This window comes from Neopelma chrysocephalum, unplaced genomic scaffold, assembly GCF_003984885.1.
Source record: "Neopelma chrysocephalum unplaced genomic scaffold, ASM398488v2 Primary Assembly neopelma1_22, whole genome shotgun sequence".
In the NCBI taxonomy this organism is placed as follows: Eukaryota; Metazoa; Chordata; class Aves; order Passeriformes; family Pipridae; genus Neopelma; species Neopelma chrysocephalum.
The window spans coordinates 24,137,720-24,160,454 of record NW_020897689.1 but is presented as its reverse complement, the minus strand read 5'-3'; the positions used below and the strand labels follow the sequence as shown (position 1 = coordinate 24,160,454).

General features: G+C 40.4%; 1 protein-coding gene across 4 annotated transcripts in view; it reads right to left on the bottom strand.

The window, feature by feature from the left end:
* TMEM241 (transmembrane protein 241) overlaps positions 1–22,735 on the bottom strand; it is a 55,902-nt gene that overhangs the window by 10,319 nt on the left and 22,848 nt on the right. For all 4 annotated transcript variants that reach the window (XM_027675228.1, XM_027675218.1, XM_027675232.1 and 1 more), the window contains exons 11-13: positions 18,971–19,005; positions 17,983–18,052; positions 15,199–15,292 (exon numbers count right to left, since the gene is read on the bottom strand). In XM_027675228.1, the coding sequence (XP_027531029.1) occupies positions 15,199–15,292; positions 17,983–18,052; positions 18,971–19,005 (199 nt within the window). The remainder of the gene's footprint in view (positions 1–15,198; positions 15,293–17,982; positions 18,053–18,970; positions 19,006–22,735) is intronic.

Below are 22,735 nucleotides of genomic sequence, written 5' to 3'. Positions count from 1 at the left end.
AGGGACCGAGATCTCCCTTGTCCAAACCCTGACTGAAGTGGTCCAGCATGTACTGACAAATCTTTTTGAAATAAACCAGACTTGAGAGGAGATCTTCATAGAGCAGGTGGTGATTGTGAGGTTTCAAACTGCAGAAAGTCAGCAATGAACAATGAGAGGCACTAATAAGACCACCAGTAAGCTCACTGATTGTGGAAGGCTGGCACCATCACTGGAAACCTGCCATTAGTTGGCAGCAAAAATCCCTCCTAAAGATGACAGACACGGTACACATAAGAAAGACAGGATGGGACTAGAACTAATGTCAAGTACAGCAGGATTGCTTGTAAATAGCAAAGGGGAAAAAATACAAACAAACTGTGTAAAAAAAAAAAAAATATTTTTTTCCCCATGATCATCAATCAAAATAAAGCACCATTAACAGCTACAGATGCTGTGAACAGATCTCCTCCATCCTGAGCAGAATTAAGTATCTGAATGAATCCTGCATGCAGAACCAGACCAAAATCAAAGTAGTATTAGCTGTTCAATTTCAGGTCAGCTTTGGGAATGACCTACCCAGAAATAAAAACCTCCCTGGAAGCTTTCAAGTATATTGCCTATTGCAATGACAAGGCTTTCTGTGCAATCATTTCTAGAAGCTCAAAGGCTTTTTGCAAACCATTTTTACAATGCCAAAGGCCAATCTCCGGTTAAAAAAGAGATACAGCAAATGCAGGCAAAATTCCTCTGACCAACTCTCCTGTAAAGCCTCCTCCCTCTAAGTATTGATTTAGTTGTATTAATCAATACAATGAAACAAACTGTGAGAGTTTTCAACTTTGCTCTGGGGTCTGCTGTAACCAATTGAAAAGCAAGACAATATATGCTGCTTAACCTACAGGCTTCAGGTGATAATACAGCCCCTGAAGGAGCACTACTAATTAATGCCCTGACAAGGCCGGATCTTAAGCAGACACACGTCTTTTTCCAAGCAAAGGTAATGAAGTTTTAGCCTTGAACCACCAAAATAATGGCTCTTCCCAAAGGAAACAGCAATGCCATGATCCTACCTGAAAAGCTGACCAGCCCAAACAAGGGAAAGAAACAATCCACAGTAAAACACATTGAAGGAGGGGGGAAAGCAAACCAGGCTTCCTTCTCAACTCTCCCCATTAGTTTAAAGCTAACTTGAGCATGTCTGCTGTGTACCCTCACAACCCGACCAAAGTGCAGACATGCCCTAAGGGTTTTCATTCTCTGACAGACTTAACTGGTGACTGTCAGTCTATGAAATCAGGGGACACTGCAATGAGTTTGTGCATTACAGCACACTTAGGTGCACATCGCTCATAGGTAGACTCTGCTGAGCTCTCCTGAAGGAAGAAAACCCTTTAACCCTTCTGACACACAGGCTCTTCCTTAAAGGATAATCTGGTGCTGCTGGCACCATGGCAACAGTGGCACCATGACAACGGTGACAGAGTCAGTAACTTCATGATCCACAGAGCTTTGATCCAGCCACACAGAAGTTTTTTCAGCTGCTGTAAACTTCTTTGAGAACCTTTATTTCTTATTTGCCTAAATGCCTGCACTCATCTCCATCTTCCCTAAAGTCTCTTTTTTCTCAAACAAGTTTTTGGTCACTCTCTTCTGCCCTTTCCTTATATTTTATTCTTCTTTTTTTTTTTTTTTTGAGCATTATTACAACAATAATGGTAAATTCCAGGGGTTAAGAACACAATCAATTCCATGTATTTTGACTCAAAAGTAGCCTATGTTTAAACATGCCTTAGCAGTCAAATGCCTAATGATAATGACAAAACTTAATTCTTGGGAAATGAATCTATCTGGTTTTCATAAAAATTAACTTCTGACAAAGCTTAAAATCCCCTACATATTTTAAAGTGGGGTTTTTTTTCAATTTACCAATACCTAAAACAATAATCTCTGTATTGCAAAGGAGTATTTCTATATATCAGCTTTTCAACTGCTATAATAAAAGTAGATTTCTTAATTATCCCTAGTATGCATTTAGAGGGCAGATAATCCTCTGCATTTCTATGGCTACATACCCATTTAAAGAATTTCGTATCCATCTTCTACTTTCTATCTCATTTATGAAGATTTGGTTTTAGTGCTTCTTTCCGTAAGTTCTTTTCATTTCCAGGATTTGATGACCAACACAACCATGATGCTGATTCTGCAAGTCCAAGATTCTGCAAGTCCAAGTTTGGAGGAACAGGTGGTTGTATCAGCTTCCTTAAAGTCATCCAGCATTCTGTCTTACTAGATTAGTACATTAATACATGACTAACGTACAATACTTTCAGATTAATATTCTATAGTAACTAGTTTTTAGCCCCAAGCATCCTGTGAATACCAAAAGAACTGCTGAACTACTGTCTAACTTCATAATTTTTTAATTCCTCATAAGATGAAAATGGCTAAGCTATTGTTCTTGTACTGTATGTATCTCATTAGCAGTTTGGCTGCAGGAGAAAATGAGCCATTAGGGAAGCTGTGGTTAGTAGGTCATTCTGGAACCCAGCTGTGTGCCCAGCCCCATTCCACAATTCAGAAAGGGCTCAGAAAAACTCATGTCTCTTGCCTCTGAATCACTTCTAGAGAATCCTCTGCCTTCACCTCTTTAAGGTATGTGGCACCTGTCTTACAGCTCTCAGCCATACAAAGATTTCATGCATAGCTCACAGACAGCTCTTCTGATTTGTGGCAATACCTTCATTTTCTTGGCTCTGTACTGCCTCTTTATTTAAACCTTACATGAGGCACCACAGAGAAAGATAAGGCAATTATTTTATGTTGCAGAAACAACTTACCATGTTAAAGTAAAGTAAGTAAAGAAGGATATGTGTGTTACTGAGTGTAATTAATAGAATCTGTGTTAAGAACATTCTCCTCTTAGGAGAAGCAGGATATCATGATCATATTTACAATGATCAGACAGGAACAAGGCAAGGCAAGACAAAACTCCTCCTTTTCAGAAAGGCCTACATCTATCAATGTATAAGCATGTATCTATCATTCATATATAAACATATACTACATATATACCATTGAAATATATAAATGTACATCACAGATGAGAGAAGACCGAACTATTACAAGCACATTACAATTCATCTTGCTTTCCTCAAAAAAAAGTGAGACTTTTAAAGAAAATCAAAACTCTCTGCTCCCTGTAAAATACCACATTAGGTTGACAATTATGGTAGCTATTTTTTTTGAATATCAAGTAGCCACTACACCCCATATTCAGTCAAACATAAAGATCAGACTTTCTGTCAAAGCCAAAGCTGAAACAAGAAGCATTTGCCCTCTGCTCCTGGAGATAATGGCCAAAACATACATTTCCCCTTCCTGTAACTAGAGATAGTTGGAGAAGTGCCACCAACCTTCAGCCTATAGAGTGGTTACAGTACAGAATTCAATTTTAACAGTACCTCTGCTCATATTTAAATATTTCTCTTAAATGTCACAGTCTGTAAATCCAGATACTATTATTATTCTCAGTTACAGTTCTGTACTAAGGGGACAAAGGGAAAACCCTGTGCAATTCTTGTACATTCTCCCCGAAGCATGCTTTGCTGATATGGAAACACTATCAATCATGATTCAAACAGGTGTGTGTACATGCACCAGACTAAGAGCATCTGTTCAGGTCAGTTCTGCAAATGAGAGGCACAATCCATGCTGAAGCTTTGTCAAGCAAGGACAACAGATGTCATTTAACGAGGGACATGAGAAGGCTTCTTTAGGCCAAATAAATTTGATTTTCTTTGATATTACCACAAACCTTTTTTCCTATTCTTGCTATTACCAGATTGACTGTTAATGTACGTATATATGACCAAAAGCTGAAATATATTTGTATTTCCAGGTTACACCAAACTTAAAACCCAACACCTCCTGTTTCCTGTAAATGCTTCCTGCACTATAATGCTTAACTGTACTTTTCCTGTAGCTTTTCAGCCTGTCAAGGAGTCTCTTTCCCTCATATGCTGCCTCATTACTGCAAAGGCCTTAAACTGCTCCTGACATTAGGTCTCTCCCCTGAAACTTCTGAGCTCAGAAGCTGACAGGGCAATGTGATTCATCATCTTGTTCTTATGTTATGAATTATTAAATATTTGTCTAATGGAGTAAGCATTGCAATAGCAACAACAACAGCTATGAAGTGTCCTATCTACCAGGATTGCAGACACCAACTGTATGGGACTGAGGGTTTGTTTAGTCAAGTATTGGTTGATGGCAGAGAATTCAGGAGAATTTATGATCTTCCCTAATGCATCAAGTAAGTCTGCAGTCAATGTGCACAGCAGAGGAAAGGAGGTTATTTGCATCTTGATACAAAACTTCCATCCCATGGCATGCAGTTCATTAATCTTTCCACTGCTGCCTTACAAACATTTCCATATAATGTCTGCTTCTGCTGAGATTACTAGCAACTCAGTCACTGGAACCTTTTGAACCTGTAAAAAATATACATCTCTCTTTACCTTTACTCAGTCTCAGTATTATCTTCTGTTTGATGCCTTGAATTTTACTGGTCAGTAATATAATACACTGTGTTAAATAATTACTTTTTCTATCTGATTTGGAAAGCACTGATTTTCAGTTTTGGGGAGCAGTCAGCTGTACTAACACTCTGCTGCTGTAAAATACCACAATAAAATACACTTCATTTTATGTTAAGCTCAGAAAGAACTAGCCTTTTGGCAAGTTACTCTTCACCTAATGAGACCATGAAATAGAAATTACCATAAAGAGACAGAGACTGATAACCCAGATAAGAAGACCATGCTTTTCATTGTCACACTTAAGCAGTTGTGGTGGGTTGACCTTGGCTGGACGCCAGGAGCCCACCCAGCTGCTCTATCACTCCCCTTTCCAGTGGGACAGGGGAGAGAGTAAGGTGGAAAAAAACCCAACTCGTGGGTTGGGATAAGGCAGTTTATTTAAAGCAAAAAGTAAAGCCAAGCTTGCATGTGCAGAAGTGAAAGATAGCAGGGTTTATTCTTTACTTCCCATGAGCAGTGATGGTCGGCCACTCCTGAGAAGCAGGACTTCTGTACATGTGACGGTTCCTCAGCAGGCAGCCCTTAGACAAGGAATGCCTACCCTCCTGCTCTGTGCCTTAGCTTTTATATCTGAGCTGACGTCATATGGTATGGAATATCCCTTTGCTCAGTTTGGGTCAGCTGGCCTACTTGTGTCCCCTCTCAGGATCTTGCCCTCGGCTGAGGAAGCAATGTTACAGTGCTGATGCTGTGCCTGCCCTGCTCAGCAGTAGCCAAAACACCGGTGTGTTATCAACACCCTTCTAGCTACCAATGCTAAGGACAGCACTGTGAGGGCTACAGTGGGGAAATGAACTTCAGCTCAGCCGGATCCAATACAGTAGTGAATGTAACAGGCAAACTGACAGTTTGCTATGTATATCTGGCACAAAAGGAGCTGGCTTCTTGGGAAGGACCAAGCTCAGCATCTGCCTATGTCTACCTTCTTCCCAAGTGCTAGATGCCAATGGGTGGGCCCACAGCCAGATCAGCCAGGAACTGTTACTGTAACTGCATTGCAGTATCAGGACCTCTGACCAACCGCAGGAGAGGATGCAGTTCCAAACTCCTCAAAGGGGGACCATGACCTCCACAGCAGTGGTTCAGTGCTGGCTCAGCTGGCATTCAGGAGAAAAGAAAAAGCTGGTTCCAGCAGACAGTGTTTTTTAATAAGACTGCTCAGTGGCTGTGACGACTCTTCAGCATTTAGCTACTTTATGTGCACCATTTCATAATTCTTACTAAAGTCCAAATTAATCAGGCTGATTCTTTCAACCACTGTCAGTTCAATCTCTCTCAAAGTGCAAGAGAACATAGTTCAAGGAACCACGACTTTTGAAAGACAACTTCAACAATCAGGTGACTAAGGCAAAAAAATGGGGCCAAAGGCAGTTGTTACAGGCTACATCAGTGTGTTCCCATGCATCACAAAACCTGAATGTCTTTTTACGAGTCAGCTGGACACTCAGCCCAAAGCCATGTGCTTAGGTGTTGTTCTATATCAGACAATAATTTCACAGAACAGACCTGAAGATTGAGAGCAGTAAATATCCCCGGAGCAACCTGGGAAGCCAACAGTGAACTTTTCTTTTCCACACAGACATCGAGTAGGTGAACACCCACCCAGTTGTGCACTCTGAAGTCACTGCACAACTGACTCAAATGACCCAGATGGAGACTAGCTCAGGACTAATCACATCTGGAGTACTTTGCTGTAAAGGGGTGCTGGGTAGGATGCTGCACACATTCTCAGAGATTGCTCTTTCCATGCCAGATTGCCCAAAGGTCTCAGGCTGAACACTGCAGATTGAGGTCACTGTCAGTTCAAGACCTGTGTGGTTTTTGTGTGCATCTTCAAACCTTTTCTTGCCCTCAGCATCACTGCTATAAGAGAACAGATCCTATACATGCTGCTTTACTTATGCATGGAAAGCCCAAATGTTGCTCAAAGGGTTCAAGGAGATTGTGAGAATCAATGAGGTTGCCTAGCTTAAGAGGACTGTTTTAGTTAAAAGCAATAAAAATGCAATTTTCCATTGTTAAAATCAATAGAAACACCTGAAGTGCTTACGTTCCTTGTCAACGTTATCAGATATAAAACATTTTTCTGCCATGACTAACTCAGGACTCTGTGGAGGATATCAGTAGTATCAAAATAGCATAGGAAACTTCGGGATGCGTAATCAAGTTTTTTTTAAAAAAATCTGTTAGCAAAAATAGCAAGTTTCCATCAACCTCTCTCCCGCATGACACTTACAGTTTTGGTATTTCTGTGCATGCATAAAGTCCATTTCCTATTGTATTTCCCATCTCACGACTCCTTTGGGAAAGCCTACTTCATAAACAAACAATTCCCAGACCAGATAACTAAATCTCCCTACTGACCCCTTTCCATATAACCCAACAATAACAGAGACGCAGTCTCTGCATTGACATTCTTTGGTGTGTTTATGCTGTTTTAGTAATGATGTAATGGAAAGTAAGTGACATGCTATTATTATTATTATGTTAAGGACTGCAAGGAAGAATTGGTATTCTTTAAGGTTTTATTTTTCCATTCAAAACCAAAAGTCTATCCAGGGCTTTCTAACCATTCACTATTACGAAAGGTCAAAATATTCCATCAGAAACATTAAAAAATATGATACTTGAAAAAATGTTTTTTCAAAACATTTACACAGCTGATCAATTTTGAGTAATGCATTTTATGAGCAATGACACAAGGTTATACATTTAGCCTTGTGGGCCTCAGCAGTCCCTGCATGTCTCACGCATGGGAAGACAGCAACAGAAGTGACTATAGTTGACTATAGTCTTGGCCTCCCATTCCCTCATAAAGGGTGGGGAAGCCTCTGCAAGACAGACCCATTCCCTTCTGGCCCCTTAGAACAACCATCCATAGCAACACGCATGGAAAAAGCTGGACTCTGCCCTCTTCCTGTCCATGCCAGCCATGTATAGGTCAAAAACAACTCACAGTCATCTCCTGAGATTGTCTGAAGCCTATGTGATTTCCCTGAGCACCACATATTTGAGGAACAGGACATAAGCCATTTAGTCTGAGTTCCCCAGAGCCCTATGGTTGTTTGCTGACTTTTGTTGAAAGTCAAAATCTAATCCTTAAACAGGTGTACATAGTTAGACTGAGAAATGAATGCACTTGAGATCTGGCAGGGATCAGGTCCAAGTTGGAGAAGAAAGGAAAGACACGGAGCCCCATTTCAGAGAGCAACAGCTCATAAACATGAGAAGTTTCTGAAGGAAGCCACCTGAAGTGTGACACCAAGTGCCTATGAGAGAGGTCAACGATTACCCTCAAGAGCTGTGAGACAGTCTGGAGACATTTCACCCATGAAGGTGAATCAACAAGGCAGCTAGCAACCCAGATCCGGAAAAGAACAGGGAACCAGCAAAGGAGAAGAATGTGGCTGGTTTTGCTCATTTTTAGAAGCCCAGCCTTAGCTAGCTTTGAAACCTTCTACATTAGTATGTTATATAGTGTGCAGTTCTCCCCTGTAATTTTGGCATTTACATCAGTGCATTAGCAGCGGAAATTATTTCCAAAACAGTTCTCATTCTCTTTGTCACACTTATGATTCATCTACCAACCTCAGCTCTCCATATATAAGTAACTCCAGGAGACCAAATAAAAACTTGGGAGACTAGGAATCTATCATGCAGAGGAAGCAATGAACTTCCCTCCTCTGCAATTCAAAATTCTTTTAGATTTGACAAAATTTAGTTTTAAATTGTAATTTTCTACTGTCAAGCATATAGAGACAGTTTGTCAGTAGTAGGAATGAAAAAGTACCTTCCAAAGACGTACTCCAAGCTAGTGCTTCCACTGTTAGCTTTATGTTCAAGAAAATGACAATACCAAATGTACACTTCAAATGGATATCATAATGGATAAAAGGAAACAAACTAATTCAGAGCATCTCTTAGGGCTCAATCTATCAATTAACGTCTGCTAAGACTGGATTTATTATATAGAGCACAGATGTGTGCTGCAATACTTTCTCCAAGTCATAACACATAACTTTATGTACTTATTTGTGTGACTTATTTGTTATGCCCAAAAGCTGTGTAGCTAGCATTTTCAATGGATACACAACTGCAGCCCTATACACCGTCTCTTAAAATACTGAAGTTTTCCATTACCTGGAGATTCAAAATCTCCAACAAGTCTCAGCTGTTCTTATAAGACAGCTTCCTTAAACTGCATTAGTGCCCCAGGGAACCTGTGTCACTTAGCTTAGTGGTCATGCAGCACACAAAGTAGTTGTTATGGAGACTGATGTCTTTCTAACAATTATATGGTGTAATTAGTGTTGGCTGCTACAACATAACTATAAGCTGTCTCCATGGAAACTACCCAAAACCCTGTATTTTTTTAAGGTTGCAGCAACTGGTCTTTTTTATAGACTCTTCATATGCAGTGAAGTGCACACTGATTGCCTTATCTGCTTGTCAAGCTCAGCTGAGAAACACATTTTCTTTTCCAAGGTATTTGCATAGTCCCCATTGTGACTCACAGGAATCAACTATGTGTATGAAGAATAATGTACATATTTCATACAGTGAGGACCAATCACAAAGCAATAAGGATTGTTACCATTTTCAATTACCTTTATGCATATATGTGTGCATATCCACGTGCATTACAGTACGCAACGTGTGTAGATGGAAGCAGGTCACTTCTGCTCTTATGAACCCCTTCCTGGCATCCTTGAAAGCTTTAGGGTCACAGAAACTCCTTCTCAGATTAGAGACACACTTCTAACCATGCTGGTGCCACAGAGAGTTCCTACCAGTAGAGCCCAGGTGGGTCTAGCACACAATGCTCCCTCTCTCCTGGGGCCCTGGCTTACAGCTGCACAGTTTCTCCAGGTTGGGTGAAGAGAGATCTTGAGAGAGTCTTGCATACAGGGCAGGATCTTTGCCGAATGAAACCACACTGTGTTTATGGAATTTCAGTGGGAGTTTATGACATTTTTGCATAAAGCTTTATGAGGTCCTAGCCAAGAAAGCAATGTGATTTTCAGCCAAGAATCTCACTGTCACTGTTGCCTGAGCCCAGTAGCATGCAAAGAAGACACTTTTTCTGTCTACAGTATAACCAAGTGGGCAAGTGCCAGAAAACCAAACACATTCTTGTTCTGGTTATGATATACATATAAAATTTTTGAACAGACTTTTTAAACACAGAATCCTGATCCACTCGGGCAGCGAAGAACAAGGAGATCCATTTGCTTCACAAAGTATCCATGGCAGGACTCTTGAGCACCACTTATTTCCTGCAAGTAAATAGCCCTCAACAGAAGTAAGGAACTGACATTCTGGACTAGAATATTTTCTAGCACTTGCATGCGAAGCAGCAGTGAGAGAGGAATTAAGAGATATACAAATAGAAGCACATGCTTTAGCAGAGGCTTTAAGACTGCAAAAATATGGAAAAGAAAGTATGAATTAATTTTATTTCTCTTGGTTTGCACCTGGAATTGAAGCAGATAAAATGTGAACAGTCTGTGAAGAAAGGTGTAGTGAGCACAACCAGCCTAGGAGCCTCAGAAGACCTGCAGTTGTGGCTTCTCCACTTCATGAGAAGCAGGAAAAAGAGAATTTCTGCTTCAATAAAAATCCTCCATACTTTTCCAATCATTAAGATGGATATTATCCTTTTTGTTTGCACTGACATGAAGAGGGATCTAGTGTATCCATTTTCTTCAAGACACCATGGGGAGCAAAGAAGCAGACACACAGACACAAAATATAAAATCCAAGACTCCAGGAGTCATTCTGAATAGCAGAAGGGATTCTGAATAGCCATTATATATTTTGGGGGAAGATTAAAACTGCTGGGGTATAAGTATAGTGGGCTACAGTTAGGTACACAGGACCCATGGATGAGATATGCTTTCAGACACTCCTGCAAAATTGCTTTCGCAACGTCTGGCAGCCAGCATTAAACACAGGATGACCTGAGGCAAACACGTCTAAAGTTAACAAACAAGGAACCAAAGCAGCTGCCAGGGGATAGTTTTATGTATTAGGGAGCCTCCAACATGTTCCGATAAACTACAAATTACATAATAGTGCCTGGGATGGTCATATAGAAAAGAGTTGCATACTCTTGATCTGATTAATCTGAATTTTCTTCCAAACAATGCATAAGAAAACCAGTGTAAAGCTCAATGCAACTTGATTTCAGTTATTCAATTTTGTTTCTTCAGATGAGGGAGGAAGAAAGAGAGAATCCCAAATCCACTGATTTTCTCATTTGTTCTTCCTCTTTATAACAAGCTGCCTCAACAGATTCCTACTGAGAACAAGTTGAATTCCCTACTATAAGTTTATCAGGATAACATCAAACATGATATAGCAATATGAATTCATAAGTAACCAGTATCTTGCTGAATTTTTCCATTCTCTTTATTATTTAAATTATTTCTGCTACTTAACTTTTAGAGGCCCTAACAGGCTTCATCACCAGATATAGATTGGCAGACTTAATCAAAACAAACTCACTGACAGCACTGTTAGAGCTCATTAGTGTTCTCACCAGATGCTTCTGTCTGTGTATATGAGCAGCTCCAGTTTTTCTTTCCAGTGCATGACCCATGATACCAGCACTGCTCTCAAATTAAAACAAGAAATCTAAGTACAGCTTCAAATCCTTGCTCTTCTGGGGATTAAATCTGTGCAAGGCTATGACAAAGCATTTAATATTTCTTGGACCTCCTAAAAGCTTTTTTTTTTTTTTTGTTATACAGATCACTTCAGTGATTCTTTTTGGCATTTCTCACGAATTTATACAGATATGACTAAGACACACACTATTTGCTCTCACAGAAAAAGTGCAGAAAGCATTTGTAACTATAAACATCACACTGGACTACATACACAGATGAAACCTGTGCTTCGTCTGTTTCTGCACAAAGCAATGCTCTGAAAGCTGTCAGAAATCATTACAAGGAAGAATTTAAAAACCTCATACATTGATTAAGTTGCCTCAGCCAAAGTAAGTATCATAAAAACGAGTTACGACCGATTTATAAGTGAATGAAAAATTAAAGGGGAGGAGGCCAAATATGTGGGCTTCACAAAGAATGTCTCCCTGAATGTGCAAAGCAGGCCTGATCAGATCTCATAGTTAGTTCATTGGAAATGAAGTTGTGGCAACAATCTCAGCCCCAGCTCATCGGTCATATAGGTACAAAGCATCCACATGGAAAACAGATTTTCCGATTCTCTGCACCTCCCTAGAGGCCTGTGCTGCTGTCTGAGGACTACAGCATTCTCCTTTCTTGGCTCATTTGCAAGATAAACATATTCTGGCCTCTAGTGCTGCTCCTTTCCAACTGCTGGTGAAAACTCCAGTCAGTCTGAGAGATTAAGAGGATGATCTAGGGCACTACTCAATCCAAGAAAAATGCTCATGTGGGGAGGCAAAGCTGTTGTCGTGACCAGAGGTGTTTTTTTTTTCACTGAATACCATTCTGCAAGTCCAGACTCAAATACTTTCTACCTTTATTCTTTATCCACATTAATTTAATTCCTTTTTTTTGGGTTGGTTGGGTTTTTTTTTTCCACAGGAGCCACACATTTTGATTTAAACAGATTTTTATAGTGCTAGTTAAATACTGCTTTTCTGCACTTATGATGATTTAAGATGTGATTGACACAACTCTCATACCCATGCAGTGCAGAGTTGGATCAGTACATAGTTCTAACACTTTCGAACACCTGCAGGAAGCAGCATTAGTGATCATACAGATAGGACTCTTCTTAACTACCCCATATGTAAATTTATAGTTCCTTATAGATAGAAGGTTCCTTAGGAAAATTTTGTAGGAGCTGGGAGATCAGCCTCTATGCTTCAGGCAAGCTCCAGTTCAGCTCTTGCTTTCTGCCTATCTGTGTCTGTCTCTGCAGTGTCTTTTGATCCCTTTCTAAAACTGATGTATAGTGTTTCCAAATTTTTCAAGCATTCACTGACTTCTAATCCCAAATCAGCTGCATTTCAGTACTTGGAGCAGCAATTCCTCCATGCTCCTCACGCATCCCCAGATAGGTACGGCAGAACCTTAAATAAGCCTGATAGCAAGCTTTAAAACAGTAGTGAAAGACATAGGGAAACTGCTAGTTTTGATAAAATTATTAGTGCTACAGACAAATCTCATGTCTTCATTAACTTATTCCCCTCTTTGAACTCAAAACAAGACATAATTTGAGCACTCAGTTAGAAGCTACAACAAAAGGAAAAGGATTAATGTGCTCTGTTACAAAAACCTTCCTAAACAAGATAATTAAACCATGCATGTTAAAAAGCACACACTTTTAAGGTTGAAAAATAGATTATATCCTCACAGTGACACAGGGGCAAATTTTCAGTTGCTATAAAGGCACATCATTTCATTGACAACAGTGGCTAGAACAAACTTTGTCTAACTTATTTCTAGAGTTAGCCAAACCCCCACAAATCTAGAAACCCTTGAACTTTGGGAAAGCTTTGATCCAGTCCAGACTTTGTGGCTCTGATCCACTTCAGCTGGGAAGGACCCAAATTTCACAACACATCTTTGCCTGCAGTTTTTTCAGATAGGTCATAAATACCACATGTAGAACCATTTACCCTCATTGACACACAACACCCACACCCACTAGCAGAGGCAGCTATTCCCACCTCCAACCCAGAATGTTAAACGAAAAAAAAAAAGACTCATGAGCAAGTTTTAGATCAGTTGACTTGCTACCAAGAAGAGAGAAGAAAGCTAAGGTACTGAAATCTGCACAGTCAGAATGTTTGGAAGAAATTCAAACTGGTGAGACTTGTACAGTGTGGAACAGCTTGCAAAGCACAAAGCAAGCCATTATCACTCCCTTCTTGTTATCCCCAGAAAAACCAGACTCATTTGACTACAGTTTCTAAACAAGTATATTATGCAAGTCTACTTTTTTTTTGTAAAGCAACAGCTTCTTTTCACTGTAGTAGGAAAGCTGTGATCACAAACCACATAGGAAGGTTGTGGTTTTCAGATGACCTAGCTGAGAGTGATGAAACTAAGTAAAATCTAACCAGGGAAAAGGCGTCTGACAAGCTCTTCTGACTGCATTCATCACCAATAATTTAACAAATCAGCTGTTAATAACTTAAATCAAGCACAGCCAGACCCTAAATCCTCAGATCATAGGATAATTCCAGTAGGAATGGACCTCAGGAGGTCAGACTGGGTTGCTCTGGGCTTTATCCAGCTGGGGCTTGAAAACCTTCAAAGATGGAAACTGCACAGCCTTCCTGGGCAACTTCTGCCCTTGCCTGACTTGTCCTTGGGGTGAAATAATTTTTCCTTATACCCAGTCTGAACCTTTATTTTTATCTTACACACAGACCCCTAAGCACCACTGTGAATAGCCTGGATCTGACTTCTTGATAATTTCTCCATAGCTACTGGGTGGCTGCTATTTGTTAGGTGCTCCCAGAGTTGTCTCTCTTCCAGGACAAACAAGCCTGGTTCGGCAGTAACTCCCCTAAAGGTAAGTGCTCCAGTCCCCTGGCTTTCTTGGCAGCTCTTTGCTAAACTCACTCCTTTTTATCAATGTCTCCTCTATATTGAGGCGCCTAAAACAAGGCTCCCTATTCCAGATGTGGTCTAACAAGTGCTGAGTAGAGGGGCATGATCACTTCCATGAATTTACTGTCTATGCTACTCTAAGCAGAACCCACGATCCAGCAGCTGCCAGGGCACACTGCTGGATCTTGTCCAGCTTGCTGTCTACCAAAATCCCCAAGTCCTTTTCCATAGAGCTGCTTCCCAGCTGTGCAGTCCCCAGGCTGTATTATTGCCAGGCACTCTTCCTTCCCAAGTGAAGGGCTTCACATCTGTACTTGAGGAATTTTCTAAGATTTCTATTAGCCCATTCCACTAGCCTGTCAGATCCCTCTGGATGGCAACCTTGTCCTCCAGCACTATTGACTGGTTCTTCCAATTTATTGTCCATTGCAAACCTGAGTGCACTCTATCACCTCTGATTCTTCAATAAAGATATTAAACAGGAAGGGTCCCAGGACGGACCACTGCACCACTCCAGTTGTTGCAAGCCTCCAGTTACAGTAGGAATCATTAACTTTCACCTTCTGAACCTGATCATCATTTTTTTACCCATCTGGTTGTCTGTCCATCCAGACTGTAACAATCTAATTTAGATATAAGAATATTGTGGGACATACCGTCAAAAGCCTTGTTAATGTTAAGGCAAATGACACCCACATCTCTCCCTTGCTCCAAAATCAATGGGAGTTCTGGTACTGAACTTCAGGGAACTAGTTTTAACTCTTGGCTCAGGTAAGGTATGCTGCACACACTTCAGAAGGAGTACTCTTCTCCAAAACACCTTTGGAAAGTACAGATTGCTTTGGAAAGCACTGTGCTCAGTTTATACACAGTATTTCATCTCAGCTAGTGATCCTAGTGTATTATGCACCTGATATTTGTTGTCTCAACTCTACATGCAGGCTGCACAGACAGGCCCTAGGAGTGTCAAGTAGGAACAGCAAGGGAAACTAGAGAGATGCAGAAATTCCTCAGTTCTCCCGGGAGAAGCCCAGATCCACTGTGTTCCTGTGAGGGTCTCTTACCTTTGCAAGGAAACTCCAGGCTGCATATTGCCCTGAGGTTGTGCTGCTTTTTAGCTTCACTGTGTGCAACATCAGAAAGAATCCCAACAGTCCACTGCAAGGGATAGGGAAAGCTTGTTAAAAAAGTCTCCTAATTTCAACTAAACAACCTTTTACAGGCACCTTGGTTTGCAGAACTGCAGTGTTAATCCCATTTGGGTAAAGAAAGTTGGTGGACAAGAAGCTTACATTATGTCTGGTACATCTTGGGTTTTGTTCAGTCAGTGACTAGAATCTGAGTAAAGTAAGTCTGACGCTCTTATGGCTGGTCTCTAATGCACTTGCATAATCAGAAAAGTAGAGATTATTGGAAACATGAGGTTAAATATTAACTTCAGGCTTTGAAATGGTCCTGAATAACAGCAATGCTAATTTCAACAGGAACCACACATGTTTGGCAACTAACTTACTTCAACCTCCACAGAGTCTTGAACTGAAAAAATATCCAGTGGAAAGTTTCTGCCTGAAGCTTTCAAGCTGCTTAAACCTCATGAAACCTAAATTCCAATTAGGAAGTCAAATACATCTCTACTGCATAACAAATAGATGACTCAGTAATGCTGGGAACAGGATGCTCCAAAGTTTTCTGCTGACAATTAAGAGAATTTTGATTCTCAAGTCATATCTGACAGCAATTCCCAATGCTCCTGTAGCCAAGAGTACCCTAAAGGAAACTGTTCCACATTTCACTGGACTTTACGGAGCTTATGAGCCTTGGTTCGGGAGTTTGTTTCACTTCTGACATACGTACAACCCACTGGTTGTGAACCAGCGGAATAGTGCAAACCAGCAAGCAGGGAATAGAAAAAGGACTTCAAAATACGTAAGGCAAAAATTACTGTGAGGCGTAAGAGATTACGAAGTACTGTGGGAAGCTGCATGGGAAAGGAGATAGGATCAATACCGCATACAAGTGATGAAGTAAAAAGTGCCTTGGTATTTGCAGAGGGTATGCTGTTCTGGATAGTGATGCAGTGCAGTTGGTCCCCTCTCTACAACAGCAGGAAGGGCAGAAAATGGTGGCTCCCCGGGTCAGAATTTTCCATGCTGGGCTCCTGTATATCAGCCAAGTGCTGTTTCCTGCTCAATACACGTGGCAAAGTTCCATCTCAGCCACATGTCAGTACAGGTACCAAACAGTAAGGTAAGATAACTTCCCAGGAGTAGAAGGAACTAGGGTTTCTTACACTGAGCCATAACATGAGACTCTGAAGGACTATCTGCTATGCCCGAAGACAAGGAAGCAAATGCTGCTTTGATGATAAAGATAGGCCCAAACTCAGCAACTTGTTGCAGAAGAGGAAGTGCTGAGCAGTAGAACATTCCACTCTGAGAAATGAGTGAGTTCAACGATCCAACATTGCCCAGACTTTTTGAAGTCCAGTAGCTGGCTTGAGTTTGTTTCAGATCTTCTGCTGTGAAGGGCTTTTAGTCAGAGAGATTTGAAGATGTTTAGTGTAATTCAGAGATAAACAGTGAAACAGCAAAACATGGGAATGTTTACCTAAATACTGATGCCACAATTAACATCAATTTATTTTGTTATATAGATTGAGCATTTTGCACCTCACTGCTAATGCTTCAGACATTCTGCAGAGGCAGTAGATTTGGCTGTATTAGTTGCCCTTACTTTACATTGTATAGGTTTTCCTCCATATCCTTTATGTCTACAAAGACATTGGATTACAAGATGTAGGAGAGCAACTGAGATGCTTGTTTCTCCATCTAAGCAGTCCTTTTCCCCTTCCTGTAGTGCATTGTGCTATCTACTGAAGGTGGGGCAATGGAAACAGAAGTGGGAGGCCACAAGTGTTAAAATTCTAATGAAGTGAAAGAGAAGAATATCTGGGCTAGACAGATATCCATTAGTGCTTGCAGTTAGACCTTGCCTTCACAAAAAAATACCTAACTACAAGCTACTTGCAGTGTGGATAGTCCACCCTTGAAAAAAAGTCACTTTCATAACAAAAATCTATGTACATTGGAAATTATTTAACAATCATTCTTAATATCCCCTTTTAATGGAAAATCTGGATACTAGTAAGAAAAACCCTAAAAATGAGGAAATATTTTTGCCATCAGTTAGCATGAAAAGATTTTTTTCCCCCTCTAGAAAGAAAATACTTTTATTTAGCAAAAGACTGGAGGGGAAAGATGGGAATAATTTTTTTTTGAGATAATTAAGATCTATAGGAAACATATTTATGTTGTCCTGTAAGAATTATGCTATTAGGCCACGAACTTTTGCTTCTCAAAATAATGGAATGCTTGTTAAAGCCTCTCCTTTCTACCCAAAAAAAGCATTCTGCCAAATAACAAGATGTACAGGCAAATAAATCCATGTACACCCATATACTGCTGAAGACTAATACTTCGTAATCGCTGCAAACAGCAAGTTTTACTAGGGCTAATCCGACTTCAGAAGCATTTGAGAGATGCTATGTATCAAAGCTTTGCTACATTTGGTAAAAATTATTTTACTGGTGACTGGGTACTCTCCGGATCAGAATGCACTCACTCAAGGAAACACATAAAATTCCAGCACATTTGAATCTCAGGCCTTCAAATGCATATCCACAGATATGCACCGATGTATATTCTCTGCATTTTTACTGGTTTATGCCAGCAGAAACTAGTATAACTGAGGCTTTACATACTCCAAAATTTTTAACTGAGAGTCAAGGTTGGAAGTCAATGTGCTCTCTTATTTTGAAAACATTTACATGTCCTTTACAGAAACGTTACCTGGCACAGCAGCTGCTATGAAACCTGTAGAAGTACAGGAATGGAAAGTCCAAGGCACTGAAGAGATCACCTGAGGGACAAAGCAATATACTCAGTGGAACACTGTTACAAGCAAGAGAAAAGCAATTACATGAACATTATTAGTTTAACATTCCTTTGAGCCTTTACAGTTGGCTAACTTTTCATTTATGATGCTTTCCACATTTCTGGTGTGTTTAATGATTTCTTTCTGACCTTGCTTTTAGCCAGTTCCTGCCTTTGGCTGAAAAAGGGAAAAGGGATATGTAAAAGTATTCTCTGTGAGTATACAGAAGATCCTGCTTAAGCAACAGTTGCCAGTGGACAGACATGCATTATATCCACTTCTTTTTTTATAGAGTTTGTCATAATTCCTACTGAAGTAACAGGAAACACACACATATGGTGGTTGCTTCCCTCTCTGACATTTGAACTCTCTAACACGTAGCATGTTGAGAAGTTTAAGTTCTCCCAGGACCAAGTAGAGCTCTTGAGTACTTGAATTTCCAGGAACCTGGGCCCTGGTTGCTCTTGGTAGCAACAATTTTCAGGAGTTCTCTGGCCTTTAGGCTCTACAGATTTGCAGGAAGCTCCATCTTTCACTTTTTGAAATTCAGGACTGTTTTGCTTAACATTTATGTCTATCCTGGGGCGGGGGAGAGGATACCTATGTACACAATATGCACCACCAGGCAAAAAGGGGAATTTATGTTTCTTTAAATGCTTCTTTATATATGCTATATATATATGCTATATATATAGCATATATATATGCTATATATATATATGATATAAATGCTTCTTTATATCATGCAAATTACACCAAGTTATACACCATTCTACATTCTTCCTACACGATAGTATATTATTGGTCATACCCAAAATGCTAGAGGGTATGGTCTCTAGAAACATGCACGGAAAGGAAAGGCAATATGAAAACCTAAAAAAGAAACAACTCAATACACTTCACCTGCTGGATGGGATGCAGAGGCCAACAGCACCACACTAGAAAATTAAAAAAAAATTAATTAATTGGATACTACAGAATTTATGACAAGGGCTGAACATTATAAATTGACAGCTTTGTGTTTGTTTTTTTCATGGTGAAACTTATTCCAGTTAAGTAGAATAACTGAGGCATAAGTATCAATTAAAAGAAAAACAAAGTTGATTGGGAAAGAATCTCTGGGGTCACTTAATACAGTTTCTCACCTGAAGCAGAATTATCATGAATATTTGATCAGGCCCTCTGTGGTTCTGTCTCAAAAATCTACCAGCATAGAGATTCCATGTCTCTGGTAACTTGTCCTAGGGCCACTCTACCTACCTTCCTAGCAAAGAAGTTTTTCCTGCTGTCCCATTTTTAAACCACCAAAGCTGCAATGTATGGTTGTTGTTCTGTGTTATGCCAGAACAACTGCACTTAAATAAGTTTAAAAACACATGAAAATAACACCAAGTACCAGCCCAAACGATTTTTCAGAAGTAACAGCCCAAATGATTTTTCAGAAAGATACAAGTGATCAAGCAAATCAACTGTAACCAGTCCTTTACATGAAGTATCACTTAAGATGCCTGAGGTCTTACAAAGACTTCATCCTCTGAGTTTGCAGCATAGGCTGTACAGAGCCTTTTTCAGTGCTACTGATTCTTCCTCTAAATTTCTGATTTTTCCCAAATTTTTTCATTCCAAGTTTTTTCCAAGGCTAGAAGGCTACAAAAACATATTGTGGGGCACCGTAAGATGGGAGGAGCATGTATGTCTCCAAAGTAGAGCTACACCTTCTTTCAATTAACAACACACATCCATGACAAACACTAAGGATAAGTGGGAGAAGGAGAAAAGAGCATCTGCAGAGTCTTCTTCTTGAAAAAAGAAGAAAGCACTGCACTTAGAGAGATAAAAAGACATTCATTAATGTTATGAATGCTAAAGCATTCCAGGCCAACTCCCTTTTCCAGTGTTAACACAGCCACTCTTTCAAAACCTGCTCACTCAGCTGGTCCCAGCTCTCTACATGACCAGGCTACTGCACTTGGTGACCTGCCCTCGGCAAGCTCTGGTGAATTCCAGTGTCATTCACAGAGGCACCAGCAGCAAAACGAACTGCCAAGAGCATGGAAATGCCATGGCCAAGGAAGCTCCGGAGGGGGAGCTTGTCACTGAAATCAGCCATGGAACATAATGGGCTGGAGAAGGAAAGGGTTTATGAGGGATAGACAGGCAGGTATTTTTGGCTTCACATTCTATATGTCTTTGAAAGGCATCAGCTGGTACAGTACGTTCACACTGCCAATATTTATACATGTTTTTAAATGATGCGGTTGTCACAAAGATAATGAAGAAGGCAAAGCAGATCACTTACAGTAGGTAATTTCCCCCCCAACACTCCTCCCCACACACGGGTGCTCTCCCTGCATGGGATGCCAAGACGAGCTCACAATAAACAGGCCCAATTCCTCAGTTTCCTGCTAAAGAGAGAAAAGGAAGCAAAGGTCTATTGCTTTTGATTGAGAAACAGAGAAAACAAGAGACTGGCAGGGCAAAGGAAACTGTATCAACAGTGATGAGAATTAGGACTAAACTGTGTTACTCCACTTCTTTTTTGCACTATTAAATTTTAAATAAAAAAACACCGAGATTGGGAAATACTCAGAGAGAAACTTCCTTCTGCAACCAAGAGGAATTGATAATCCTACCAGACATCCCAGGTTTTGAACCAAAGAAAACATATGAGGAAAACAAAATCTTATTTGTGAAGTGTGGGGCAGGCTAAGGCAAATGGGTTAGATGGCATTACAGCTGCACTGTAGCTCTGCTCTGAACAGAGCATCAGTAGAAAAGACACAAAGATGCTGAAAAAACAGATGAGGGATTCAAAGGTTTCTAGTAGGACAGCCTGGACACCAGGCTGCAGCAAAACCAAAACCCCTGCGCTGGATTTCTCTGCTCCTCTCTTTTTTCCCTGTACTCAATATTGAGGGCTGGGTCACCTGGAGTTTCCTTTCTGGCTAAAAAGAGGTTTTGTCAGCAAGAATATTAATTTCTGCCTGCAAAGCTGCCCTCCCCTTATGCAGAAAATCTACTGCAGCATTTTTAATTCGCAAAACTGACAGCTCCTCCAGAATCCAGATGTAGTTTAGCTGCAAAGAGTAGAGTCTTTACCTCATACCTTTGTCAGTGTTACTTCTTCACCATTTGAAACTCTCAAGTGTCTGTTTTCTCCTCACCAATAGCTGCTAGGCCAGCTGGTATGCCTTTGTGAACACAGATCAGACTGGGACAGATATTGGGATGTACTGAAACTTCCTTACAGGTTCTCCACAAGAATTAACATATTTCTACCTGCCTCAGCACAGGAGAAAGTCCAAGATGAGCTGCAACGTGCTTCTAAGACACATTATGTATCCCTCAACATGCCAGGCAGACATTACTACCCCTCCCCTCACACTAACTCTTGCCATCTAGGGGGGGAGAAATTCCTTTCTCGATAAAAAGTGGGGGAACAGAAAGGAATAAAGAAAATACAAGATTACTAGAAAAAGTACTAGTAAGTAGAACACCAATGCAGAAGTCAGAGTACAGGGAAATACAATAATGCAGTAAAAAATTGAGGTGGGATCAAGAGAATTGGAGAATTAGAGGGAGTATCTTGGAAGTATATTGCCCCTCTCTCTTCCTCCCTCTCCCTGCCCCAAATGCTTAAACACAAGGGAGAGGGATGAACAGGATGGGGTTGGGTACTGCCACACCCCTCCCTTCTCTGCATAGCACAGCTCTGCTTTCCCTCTTACACTTTGCTGCCTGCTCCCTTTTTAAAAGCCATTTAATAATCGTGCTGTAAGTGATGAAGAGAGAAGAACGCCACACTTTCAACATCAGCAAATATTTCTTCAGATCTGTTTAGTTTTGGAAAGTTCCTATTTCTTAGGATGTCTTTCCCTCCCAAACGGTTCCAGATTTTAGAACAAGAAACAGTGCATGGAATGTAAGGACAGTATATGTTAGGAGACTTTGCTAATTTCAGTTGCACCTCTGGAAACATCCAACAAAGCCAATACAGTTAATGTTTCTTTTTAATCTGAATATATATTTTTTACTCTAACATATTGGTACATTCTAACATCCAGCAATGTGGTGTAAAACTTTCCATCTGCTCTATGCAGGTAGTCTCTACACTCAGAGTACAACTGTGCTTTCATACTGAACAGAAATGCTTTGAACAGCCTCTTCTGTTACAATCCTATATGTTTTCCTATATATTAGGAAAAATTTCTTCATTGAAAAGGTTATCAAGCATTGGAACAGGCTGCCTAGGGTAGTGGTTGTCACCATCCCCAAGGGTACTTAAAAGACATATACATGTGGTGTTTAGCAAATGTAGGACTTGGTAGTGTTTGGTGAATGCACTCAGTGATCTTAAGGATCTTCTCCAACCTAAATGATTCAATGATTCTACACTCTAGCTGTCTGTGCCTACACAGCTGCTTTCTTTTACCCGCACAGCCGCACACCAGCTGTGTGATTTAGGTTAGAAATAAGCAGCTTTAAAGACCTACGGATCATAGTGCTAAGAGGAGAAAGTTGCACTAATACCACACTAGCAAGTTCCTTCATAAATCATAGAATCATACAATCATGTCTGTATAAACAAGATCTCCAGTACACATTATAGTATCCTGTTCTGGAGGTGGAACTGGGATTCTGTCATGGCCAAAACAGTCCTCAAGAAGC